The sequence below is a fragment of the Salmo trutta genome, chromosome 8 (genome assembly GCF_901001165.1).
Source record: "Salmo trutta chromosome 8, fSalTru1.1, whole genome shotgun sequence".
NCBI lineage: Eukaryota > Metazoa > Chordata > Actinopteri > Salmoniformes > Salmonidae > Salmo > Salmo trutta.
In genome coordinates this window covers 24,162,705-24,174,637 of record NC_042964.1, presented here as the reverse complement: position 1 = coordinate 24,174,637, position 11,933 = coordinate 24,162,705, and the positions used below count along the sequence as shown (strand labels likewise).

Sequence of the window (11,933 nt, the reverse complement as noted above, 5' to 3'; positions counted from 1 at the left end):
ATAGGTAAGCAGGGGGGTGTTACAGGTGCCCCAAAGGGACAAACTAGAATATCAATCCACAACAACAATCACTTTTTGTGCAGTATTAATTTACTACGCCAAGAAACCACTTCATGTGCATTACTGTATATAGGCTGGTCATCTAGGTTTGTACCTGTAGACTTTCCATCACCATGAAGAAAAACAATGCACGATACAGTAATTGAGTACATTTGAAATAAGTGGTGTGTGATGATTTGATGATGTGGCTCAGTTGGTAGAGCATGGTGCTTGCAATACAATGGTTATGGGTTCAATTCCCACGGGGGACCAGTATGAAAATGTATGCACTCACCACTGTAAATTGCTCAGGATAAGTGCATTTACTAAAATGGAAAATGTTAGACCAGAATAGATCAGATTATCAGATTAACTATCTTGTACAGATGATTATCAGACTCAAGTTACAAATGCTGGTAAAGACTCAAAAGTAGTATACTGGCCCTTTAATAGTTAGCGATTATAGTGTCTTCAGTGCAGGCAACAACAAAAAATCTGCACCCCCCCTCCTGTCTGGAAACAAATCGCAGCACCCACCCCCAAACTACTTCTCGCGGCTGAGTTCACCTGTCTCCCTCTCCTGAGGTGTCTTTTTGGCTATGCTCCCCCCTGGCGGGAGAAATACTATTTAATTCACCCCGTTTCCGTTCATTCATCAGGCTACTGCAGTGTGGCAGAGCCAGAACGCTCGTGGTTCATTCAAGCGAAGCGAAAATTCTTATCAATGAAAGCTTGGTTCCGTCACTAGGGGAAAACTCTGACGTCGGGTCACGTAGGCAGGGAGGGGGGGACGTATAAAGAAGCGGTGCTGTCGGTGATAACTCACTGAAACAGAAGCACAGCGAATGAGGCAACAGTAAGGAAACCTGCGGTGCTGTCCGTGATAATATTCACTGAAACAGACGCACTGCGAATGAGGCAACAGTAGGGAAACCAAAAGGGAGAAATAACTTTCTACTTTATATACACTTCCAAACAACACCGAGCTTTATTTGTGTTAAGTAGACATTTGTGTCTTGAGTTAGAGTAGCACGTTCAATTAGAGAGATTTGAGGAGTGACAAGGAGGGGAAAGTAGCCTATCTGGTTTCACCACACGACACCAGGTAAGTCTTAACTACTTTAATATATCTTATTTAAAAAGTGATCAAACTGATTGATCCTATGGCATGAACGATTGAAAACTAAAGCTATGGTAACGTCTTTGAGAATGTGTATGGGCTTCCACCTTGCATTTTGTTAGACAGACTGTAGTTGAAAGAAATAGTAACAAAAGTGTTTTAATAATAAAGGAAAATATATTGAATGTGTTTACTCCAATTAGGGGGGAGGTGGTAGTGTAAGGGGTGAAAAAAATAAGGAAAATAAAAAATATGTATAAGTGCATTCAGAAAGTGATCAGACCCCTGCACTTTTTCCACATTTTGTTACATTACAGCCTTATTCTAAAATTGATTAAAATGTTTTTTCCCCTCCTCAATCGAAACACAATACCCCATAATGACAAAGAAAAAGCAGGTTTAGACAAAAACAACTGAAATCACATTTACATAAGTATTCAGACCCTTTACTCAGTAATTTGTTGAAGCACCTTTGGCAGTGGTTATAGCCTCGAGTGTGACGCTACAAGCTTGGCACACCTGTATTTGGGGAGTTTCTCTTATTCTCCTCTGCAGATCTCCAGGTTGGATGGTGAGTGTCGCTGCACAGCTATTTTCAGGTCTCTCCAGAGATGTTTGATCTGGTTCAATTCCGGGCTCTGGCTGGGCCACTCAAGGACATTCAGAAACTTGTCCCGAAGCCACTCCTGCATTGTCTTGGCTGTGTGCTTAGGGTTGTTGTCCTGTTAGAAGGTGAACTGTCACCCCAGTTTGAGGTCCTGGGCACTCTTGAGCAGGTTTTCATCAAGGATCTCTGTATTTTGCTCCATTCATCTTTGCCTCGATCCTGACTAGTCTCCCAGTCCTTGCCGCTGAAAAACATCCACACAGCATGATGCTGCCACCACCATGCTTCGCCGTAGGGATGGTGCCAGGTTTCCTCCAGACGTGACGCTTGGTATTCAGGCCAAAGAGTTCAGTCTTGGTTTCATCAGACCAGAGAATCTTGTTTCTCATGGTCTGAGAGTCTTTAGGTGCCTTTTGGCAAACTCCAAGTGGGCTGTCATGTGCCTTTTACTGAGGAGTGGCTTCCGTCTGGCCACTCTACCATAAAGGCATGATTGGTGGAGTGATGCAGAGGTGGTTGTCCATCTGGAAGGTTCAATTCTGGAGCTCTGTCAGAGTGACCATCGGGTTCTGGGTCACATCCCTGACCAAGGCCCTTCTCCCCCGATTGCCAAGTTTCGCGGGCTGGCCAGCTCTAGGAAAAGACTTGGTGCTTCCAAACTTCAATTCCTTTGACCGCATGGCTTGGTTTTTGCTCGGACATGCACTGTCAACTGTGGGACCTTATATAGACAGGTGTGTGCCTTTTCCAAATCATGTCCAATCAATTGAATTTACCACAGGTGGACTCCAATCAACTTGTAGAAACATCTCAAGGATGCTTAATGGAAACAGGATGCACCTGAGCTCAATTCCGAGTCTCATAGAAAAGGGTCTGAATACTTATGTAATAAATAAATAAAATATTTAAAATGTATACATTTGCAACAAAACAAAAAGTTTTGTCCTTGGTGTATTGTGTGTACATTGTTGAGCAAAATAAATAATTTAATCATTTTTAGAATAAAGCTAACAAAATTTTGAAAAGATCAAGGGGTCTGAATACTTTCCGAAGGCATATATAATTTTTTATTTAACCTTTTATTTAACTAGACAAGTCAGTTAAGAACAAATTCTTATTTTCAATGACAGCCTAGGAACAGTGGGTTAACTGCCTTGTTCATGGGCAGAACGACAGATTTTTACCTTGTCAGCTCAGGGATTTGATCTAGCAACCTTGCGGTTACTGGTCCAAAGCTCTAACCACTAGGCTACCTGCCACCCCAAAACATATATATATATATATATATATATATACATAAAAAGAGTATATATATATACATTGATAGAAGCCACAATCTATCTGCAATATTAAAGATGATCTACACCATAAAATAAACAAAAAATAAATAAATAAATATAACACAAGTGTTTTAAAAGATCAACACAAAGGAATGTATTTTCACAAGTTTCAACATATTTTTCAATACTAATCTTTGTAAATTGTAAGAGATTACTATCTCCCGGTATGAATAGCCTACAAGAAAATGGGTGTGGATTATGAGAAGGGAAATAATCGAATGATAGAAAGACTGAGGTTGGCTAATGATTGTGGTAATCATATTGACAGGGATTACCGGAGATCATGATAATTGTCATATCATCATCATAACCGTCATCACCATAGCCTCTTCCCTGTCTTCCATCATCTTTGCCATCACCATGGCGTCACCAACTGCCAAAAATAACCCCAGGAAGACCAAATAAAGACAAAGGGTGAAAAGGACACTTGAAACAGTTGCATCTGGCTGCGTAAAAGATTGGTTTTGCATGTCAAACCAATTTTGATGCTACTTTTTAATAGTTAGTTGAGACATTTATGTACATGCATTAATTATGTATATAAGTGCTCTGCTTTCTTCTATACTTTCATGCATACTAGAGTTCCTGTGGTGATACAGTTCTTGCACTTTTATTTTTGAGGCAATAGAGAGTCGTGTGGCGTTTCTACTGGGCAGATTATGGCTAGATGGGGCTTCTTAAAAGCAGATGAATAATGTGCTTTGGTGGAGAGGCTGCACCCTACGTATATTGCCCTCATGGATGGGCATTTGCGGATAGAATTATGAGAACGGGAGAGACAGACATATGCGGTTACAGAAGCTTTTTAATACCTGTACAAAGTGTACCACACGAGGTACAACGTTTACCAAACATTATACAGCTAAAGAATTAAGTTTGGAAAAAGTGGGACCAATAAAGCCAACAAAAGAGATGGAATTGTAAGGTGATATAGATTGTTGCTATACAGTTTGCCTACGCATGACTTGGGCATGTTAGGAAAGATCACTCTATTGGGTGAAAGTGAGATTTGGGGTGTATCATCCACACACACACACACACACATGGGTGCATCATCCACACACACACACACACACACACACACACACACACACACACACACACACACACACACACACACACACACACACACACACAGGTGCATCATCCACACACACACACACACACACACACACACACACACACACACACACACGGGTGCATCATCCAGGCCAGGTAGGTTGTTTCCTAATCTCTCACTCTGTAGATTACACTGATCCATCTGTGTTATGATTATCCAGGGGTCAAACCTATATCATGCATCCCAAATGGCATCTTATTAACTGTTGGTCTACTATTTTGACCAGGACCCATAGGGCTCTGGTCAAAAGTAGTGCACCGTGTTGGGTAGGGAAAATCCTGCCAATTGGGATGCAGCCTCAATGCGGTAATATGATCTTTTAATCTCATTTCCATTTTCAATCTCATCTACATTCTGGGATGATATCGGCAATGAATACAGACCTGTGTCAGTGGTTAAATCCAATGGGTTTATGTTTGATATTGTTGTGGCTGTAATGAAGGAGAATATCAATTGGGATCGATTATTTCATCAATCTATTCATGCTACTTATTGAATTTTTAAGCGAAAAAAAAAACAAAAAACTAAATCATTGTGGAGTTAGTTACGGAGTGTTATTATACTGTAGCGATCAATGTGAAATCTGTTGTTGCCATGGCCACAGATATAGATGACCTTACAAATAACACCTACTTCTTCTCTGTAGCACGCGCATTGGAACGCTTTCTTGCCAGTTGCCACCCGCCCTGTTACCACGTGCCCGGAGCGCTCACATGCGAAGCGCGCATTACACACGCAGGGAGCACCAGTCCGAGACACTGAGACAATTAACCTTTTGTTAGATCAGCTCAGTGGAGGCGCCAGGAAATACTAAATACTGTATAGCATGTGCCTAATCCAACAGTTTAACACAAATCGACGCACAAGAGTTTCATTTATCTTGACACCTTGCAGTAAATAGCCTACAGGTATTCTAGTTTAGCCTGTGGAGCAGTAACGTTCAATTGAGGAAAAGTCAAAATTGGACAAACTGGATTTAAAGGAATTGTTGTGAAAGCAATTAATATGAGCCATGGAAATAGCCGAAAAGCTAGCAAGTCGTTGAGAAACCATTTCAAACTGTTAGCCTAATACTGGTCAGCCATTTTGTGTGGGTCCCTATGCTCAACTGATGTTATTTGTGACCTGCACAGAGGTGCATGATCTACATTGATTAAGGTGAATGAATATAGTATTTTGTCTATTATGTATGTTATATTTATGGGGGAAACTGATAGTGTGTACTGAGAAAATGACATCTGTTGTAAAAGCAACCTACTCTAAAGTTTCATCATGATTCTAGGTTGAGAATTGTTTTCACATGCAGATGAGTGATGACATCATCTACTCCATTTGTGCTTATTTTTTGGTTCATATCCCTCATTCCTTTACAGGCTGACTCACGTCCATGAATTCATTTCACTTTAATAATGCTATGAGCTAATGGTTTTCTTGGCAGTGATACCACATACTTTAACTGAACTGTATATGCAGCTCCCGAAGTGGCGCAGCGGTCTAAGGCACTGCATCTCAGTGATTGAGGCGTCACAACAGACACCCTTGTTCGAATCCAGGCTGTATCACAAACGGCCATGATTGGGAGTCCCATAGGGCAGCGCACAATTGGCCCAGCATCGTCCGGGTTTGGCCGGTGTAGGCTGTCATTGTAAATAATAATAATAATAATATATATATATATATATGCTCATTAAACAATTTGTACCATCCTATAAAACGTTTCATTAAAGGTATATAAAAAGAAAATGCTTTCTATTGTATAGGGGGGTTCCATAGATTAAAAATTCTATGTGGGTTCACCCATTTTTCTTATTTTATCTAACATATCTCTATTTTCTGTCTCTCTTTCACCAGGAGCATCACCTTCCCTCGCCCCCTCTTGTCCTTTCTCTGTGGTCATGATGTGGTCCCACTTCGCCACAAGTGCCCTTATCCTACTGGTTGTCCTGTTGAGACTCACCCTAACCCTCCCGCTCACCGCCTCCGTGGCAACCGAGACACACAGCCCCAGCGACAGCCATGCTCCTTCCCCTCTTGGACTTAGGCCAGCCGAGGGAGAGAATGAAGGGAGGAAGGGCGGACTTCCACAGAGAGAGAGAGCAGAAGAGGAGGATGAGCTTTTTGGAGACATGGACCCCAAAATGTTAGCAGCCGTTCTGCTGGAGGCGATGAATAAGCCGCACGGGGAAAGGAGGAACGGTGTGGAGGATGGGAGCAAGGAAAAAGAGAGAGGAAAAGAGGAGAATGAGAGAGAGAGGCAGGAGGAGGAGAGGGGAGCGGAGGTGAGAGCAGCATTGGATGAGGAGGGAGCAGACCGAGACAGGGACGGTCGCGAGGAGCTTGAGCTGGTGATGGCGGCCGCTGCGGCGCAGGGCAAGGAGGAGCGAGAGAGGGATGAGGAGGAGGAGGAGAGGAAGAGAGCACAGGAGGAGGAGGAGGAAAGACTAACAGAGAAAGTGACTAGCCACACCACCAGCCAGACGATTCCTGGAAAGGAGAAACGACCTCCGGCAGAAGGAGAAAGAGGGGAGGAGGTGGGAGTGGAGGAGGTGGGGGCAAGAGAGGATGCGCAGCAGGGACCCCCCACCTCACAGGAGACCCAGCAAGAGGAGGAAGAGGAGCAACTAAGTCCAGATGAAGTGCAGAACCTCCAGAGCATGTTGGAGGAACTACAGAACTACAACACAGCTAACAAGAGAGAGAGGGAGGCCCAGGAGCAGAGAGGGAGAGAGAGCAGGGGCTACAGCCAAGACGACACAGACCAAGCCCTGATCCACAACCAGATAAAACCCAAAGCTAAAGGATACCCCCGAGCCATGTCGAAGAAGCTCAAATGGCAAGAGGAGATGCAGAAAGCCCTGAACATGCCCACTTATAGAGGAGGCAACTTCATGGACGACTTTGACAATCTGGCTCGCCCGGCGGCTGAGGAGGATGATGAGGAAATGCTGAGCCCCGAGGAGGAAGAGAGGAGGGCGAAGGAGGAGCAGGAGGAGGTCAGGAGGCAGGCGATGGAGGCGCAGAGGGCCAAAGCCGAGGAGGAGAAGTTGGCGGACATCGCCTCGGACATGCTCCTGCAGTACATGGTCAAACAGGACAAAGGAAAGTACCAGAACAAGAAGACCCTGCTGTCCAACGCAGCAGAGGACAAGCGCTCTGATGAGGAGGTCGTCAACGAGGACGATGATATTGATCCTCAGACCATTGATAAGCTCATCGAGATCTCCAGTAAGCTCCACCTCCCAGCGGACGACGTCGTTGACATCATCAGCGACGTTGAGAAGAAGAAGAAGAAAGACGCTCCTGAGACATTGCCCTGGCAACGACCCCAGCAAAGACCCCTGGTTTACCCAGCAGCCAAAGCCGTCAATGCCCAGCCTTCACACCCCCGATACCCCACCCTGAAGCAGCCTCTCCCGGCCATCAATCCCCTCAAGGCCTGGTTCAAGGACAAATCCTCCATCAAACCCTCAAAACAAGACCTCTGGATCAAACCTCAACAGAAGTCCTTTCGGACTTCCTCCAACTATCCTACCTATCCCTTCTACCAACAGAAGCCCTATCAAGGCTACTACCCAATTTACTTCCCCCCTCCCAAGCCCAAGCCCCGCTTCTATGCCAAGCCTTCCTTCATGCTCAACGACCTCCTGTCGAATTCTCTGGACTACGACTTTGATTTTCCCCCCAAGAGGAGGTACCGTCCCTGGGTACAGCCCCGCCCGAGGAAGCCCCCCGCGGCACTCCGGCGGAACCTCTACTACCCAAATTACTCCAGCTACCCCAACTACCTCCTCCCCCCACACCCCAGGACATACAACCCCCTACCCGTCCCAGTCCCCATGCCTAAACCTCGCTCGTACCCACCCAGGGGTCAGGTTCAGCCTCGCCATCGGCATGGTTACTATTACCAAGCACCCTCAGCACCTTTGGTGACCCGGGACCAAGATTACTATGGGATGCAGGGGATAGGGATGGGGCCGCAGCAGCAAGATAGCAATGAAGACCTGGAGAACTACATTCAACAGGTCTTTATGAAACCCAGGCCTAGGATGTTTCAGTGAAAAGAGAGGAAAGAGAGCGAGAGGGCGGGAAGGAGGGAGGGGAAAAAAGGGAGGAAGATAAATTTTTTTCAGCACTTACTTTTGATTTCAGGTTTTGTCTTGGTTTTGTCTCTTTAATGTACTGTTAGATTTTTGTCAAAGAGCAACACAAATTACAAGTAGCTTTTTTTTGTATAGAGTAAAAATTCACTTGCAGATAGAAAAGTGAGGGAGTCGGGACGACACATCCATGAAACTGAAGCTGTTGTCCAAAATGACTGAAAGAGGGGCACTAAACCAATCACGTAAAGAACTATAGAACATACAGAACTATAGAACACTGACTCTATAGACTCATCTCATCATCCTGGAATTCTGGAAAATATGAGGGAGCGTCGGCATCGTTCAGAAGACCAACATTGAGGGGAAATTGCAAATGGCACCCTATTCCCTATGTTGCGCAATACTTTTGACCAGGGTCCATGGGGCTCTGGTCAAAAGTAGTGCACTATATATATGGGATAGGGTGCCATTTGGGACTCTGCCTGACTATCATGTTGCCTGTAATCCAAAACTCATACAAGAGACTTACAGTTGTTAACAAATACACAGATGTCAATGTTTGGAACCAAAATGCACAGTCAAGTGTGTTTATATTCCAAAAGACTAGCCATCGCTATTGGAGAAGAGGCCCCAATGGATATAAAGCCTTACCAATGTGTATCTGTTATGTTTTATTGTTATCAGTGGTTACATTGTTACCATTTCAGTTATACGTCATTGATTGTTTACAGAAAATGAAGCTTGCAAAAAAATATAGAATTGGACCTTTTCAAGAACTCACAGATACAAACAGTTATCGTCAAGGACAGAGAAAGTCATTGTTATTGTATTGATACCCTTGATGATACGGTGCCATACTGTACGCAAATGCAGTCACTATTTATTAATCAAATATATTGTTTGTTTTTTATTATTTGTTACTTGTCTGTTTTTATCACTTCTGTTTTGTTATTTCCTGTTGTTATCACAGTGAGTTTGTTTTAAAAAAAACGGTAAAATTTTTATGTCAATTGCCCGTCTGTACACTTTTTGATTATTTGATAAATATTATTATTTTATTTGATGTACTTGTAATGTACTTGTGTTTTTTCTACAAAGCAGTGCTAAGATTTACACATTCATACATTCCAAATATTTGTAAGACAAAGTGATTTTAAAGGAAAGAAACTGAAAGTACTGAAATACAGTTTTATATTGCCTTATTATGATTTCCCCCTCATCTTGCTAAGACTGTTGACTTTGTAAAGGGGGTAGAATTGAGTTAAGCCCTTGTAGAGAAATGGGGTTGTGATCACAATTCCATTAAATCTGAAATTCGATTCACAAATTGAAAAATTTTGGGGAATTTTTCAATGAAACTGACTTGATTTGAAATGGAATTGTCCCTCACATACTCCCGACGAATGAGTGAAATGAAATGAGAATAGGGAAAAGAAACTGAAAAGGGTCAAGGATTTTCACTCTGTGCTACTGTAGAGAAACCGATATGTCTCTGTGTTTATGCCTTTAGATGCTGGAAAGGACTGTGATTCAGTATCTCACCACAAAAATAAGGATTTTGTGTTATTGGAAATCAGTATCTAATCACCTACAAATCCTTACTCGATCAATATTTCCTTGTAAACGAAACCCCAACAAAAATAATTTTTTTGTCACCCTCATGTCTTTAAATAACCATGTGGCAATCTCGTAGCTGAGACAGGGCTTGTGTCCCAAATTGTGTCCTATTCCCTTTAATAGTGCACTACTTTTGAACAGAGCCCTATGTGCACCATATAGGGAAAAGGGTGCCATTTGGGATGCACCCATTGGCTTGGCTAGCATCAAAGCTCAATCAAACACAGCAGAGACAATCTCAAAGTGAAACCATTTTCAATGTGACTGACGCCACAGACACCAATGAAAAATCCATTATTTTAGAGAAGCGACGAGGGGAGAAACACTGGAAAAACATTGGGAGTGGTGTTTGATTTGATATGTGTGTTCTGCTTAACTGCGATTTAGACTTAGGCCATAGGGCTCTGGTCAAACGGAGCTCACTATATCGGGAATCGGTGCCATTTGGGACGTACCTTTAGGACTGTTTCAGTTCACTCAACTGAACTCATTGCATTTTGGCATTTGAGTGGGTCCACTAGAAACACTGATCGAAGGGGACAGAATTGGCCTTTCAAACCTCCTACTCAATACTGAAGTGTAAGATATCTGCTGTAGGAGAGAGACAGAGATTATATGGTAGGCATTGAAAGTGGGGAGAGTATACCTAAACATTACTTCCACATTGAAACAGATTTGTTTGTTTTTTGTTTCTTTTACAAAAGAGAGGGAGGGAAAGAGAACATTTACAGGGATGAAAAAGAAAGACAAGATAGTAGACAGTGTCTGCTGCACGTTTCTGTGTGCCTGCATCTAAAATGTGTTGCTTCTTTTTGATGAACTTAATGAGCATTAAATAAAAGTATTAAAAAAATCTAAAAGGATAACTAAAAGATGACTTTATAGACGTACGAAGTACCAGAAAAAAAACCTGTTGAAGTCTTGTATGAGGATGTTCTGATCTATGTGCTCTATTTCTAGATGTACCTTGTACCTATGTCGTAATAAACATGCGTATTGCTGATTGTAAATAACCGCATGTATCCATGATGACTAGTTTTGCTACACAGAGAGAAATAAATAAAATCAACTATTTTTATTATGAAAGTGAAACGCATTTTTTTTTTTTTTTTTTACAACTCCTTTTTGTGAAGTTCTATTGGCTCTTCGCTTTGACTCCTTTTCTCATCTATCACACGCAGCAACAATGGGACAAACCATCATGAAAACAGCACACTATGTTTGATAGGGATTTCTTGCTTATTCCCTTCTGATTCCGGGAATCTTCCACCAAGGATTTCTGAAACATTTTCGGAAAGTTTTTGGGAAAGTTGCCAGAATTTTGCAACCGTAGACAAAACTGATACTGCTACTTGCTACAATTTATTCCTTTATAAAACAGTGATTAGTGCACAACCTGCATGAGACTTACAGCAAATCGATGCCAACACACCACCTATTGTCCCCCACGAAATCAGATGGGAACTATGGATCTGTCTCCATCCGTTCGTACGTACTATAGTCACAAGTGATATTTCAGACACCACTTGGGTGAACGATGCATCTTGCAATTAAGATCCAGCATTTACAAAATTACACTGATTGGCTCAAGGGGGGAGCAATAGTAATCAACTGAAATCCAAACTTTGAACAAGCATATGTCCTGTCCCGTTTGACTCCAGCCATGCCGTTTTGTACATACAGTGGGGTCTGAAATTGACACCGTTGACAAAGATTAGCCAAAATGACTGTATAAAATAAAGAATTCAAATACTGAGCTACACTGAGTATTCCAAACATTAGGAACACCTTCCTAATATTGAGTTGCACTACCACCTTTTTTGCCCTCAGAACAGCCTCAATTCCTTCGGGGCATGGACTCTACAAGGTGTCGAAAGCGTTCCACAGGGATGCTGGATGTCCTTTGGCTGGTGGACCATTTTTGATACACACGGGAAACTGTTGAGCCTACAAAAATCCAGCAGCGTTGCAGTTCTTAACACAAACCGGT

General features: G+C 42.7%; 1 protein-coding gene across 1 annotated transcript; it reads left to right on the top strand.

Annotated features, from left to right (window-relative positions):
- Positions 1-868: 868 nt before the first annotated feature.
- On the top strand, positions 869-11,029 carry vgf (VGF nerve growth factor inducible). Its single transcript, XM_029760586.1, has 2 exons — positions 869-1,144; positions 6,078-11,029. Exon 2 carries the CDS (start codon positions 6,122-6,124, stop codon positions 8,282-8,284), a length of 2,163 nt encoding a protein of 720 aa, XP_029616446.1. The 5' UTR covers positions 869-1,144; positions 6,078-6,121; the 3' UTR covers positions 8,285-11,029.
- Positions 11,030-11,933: the final 904 nt, after the last annotated feature.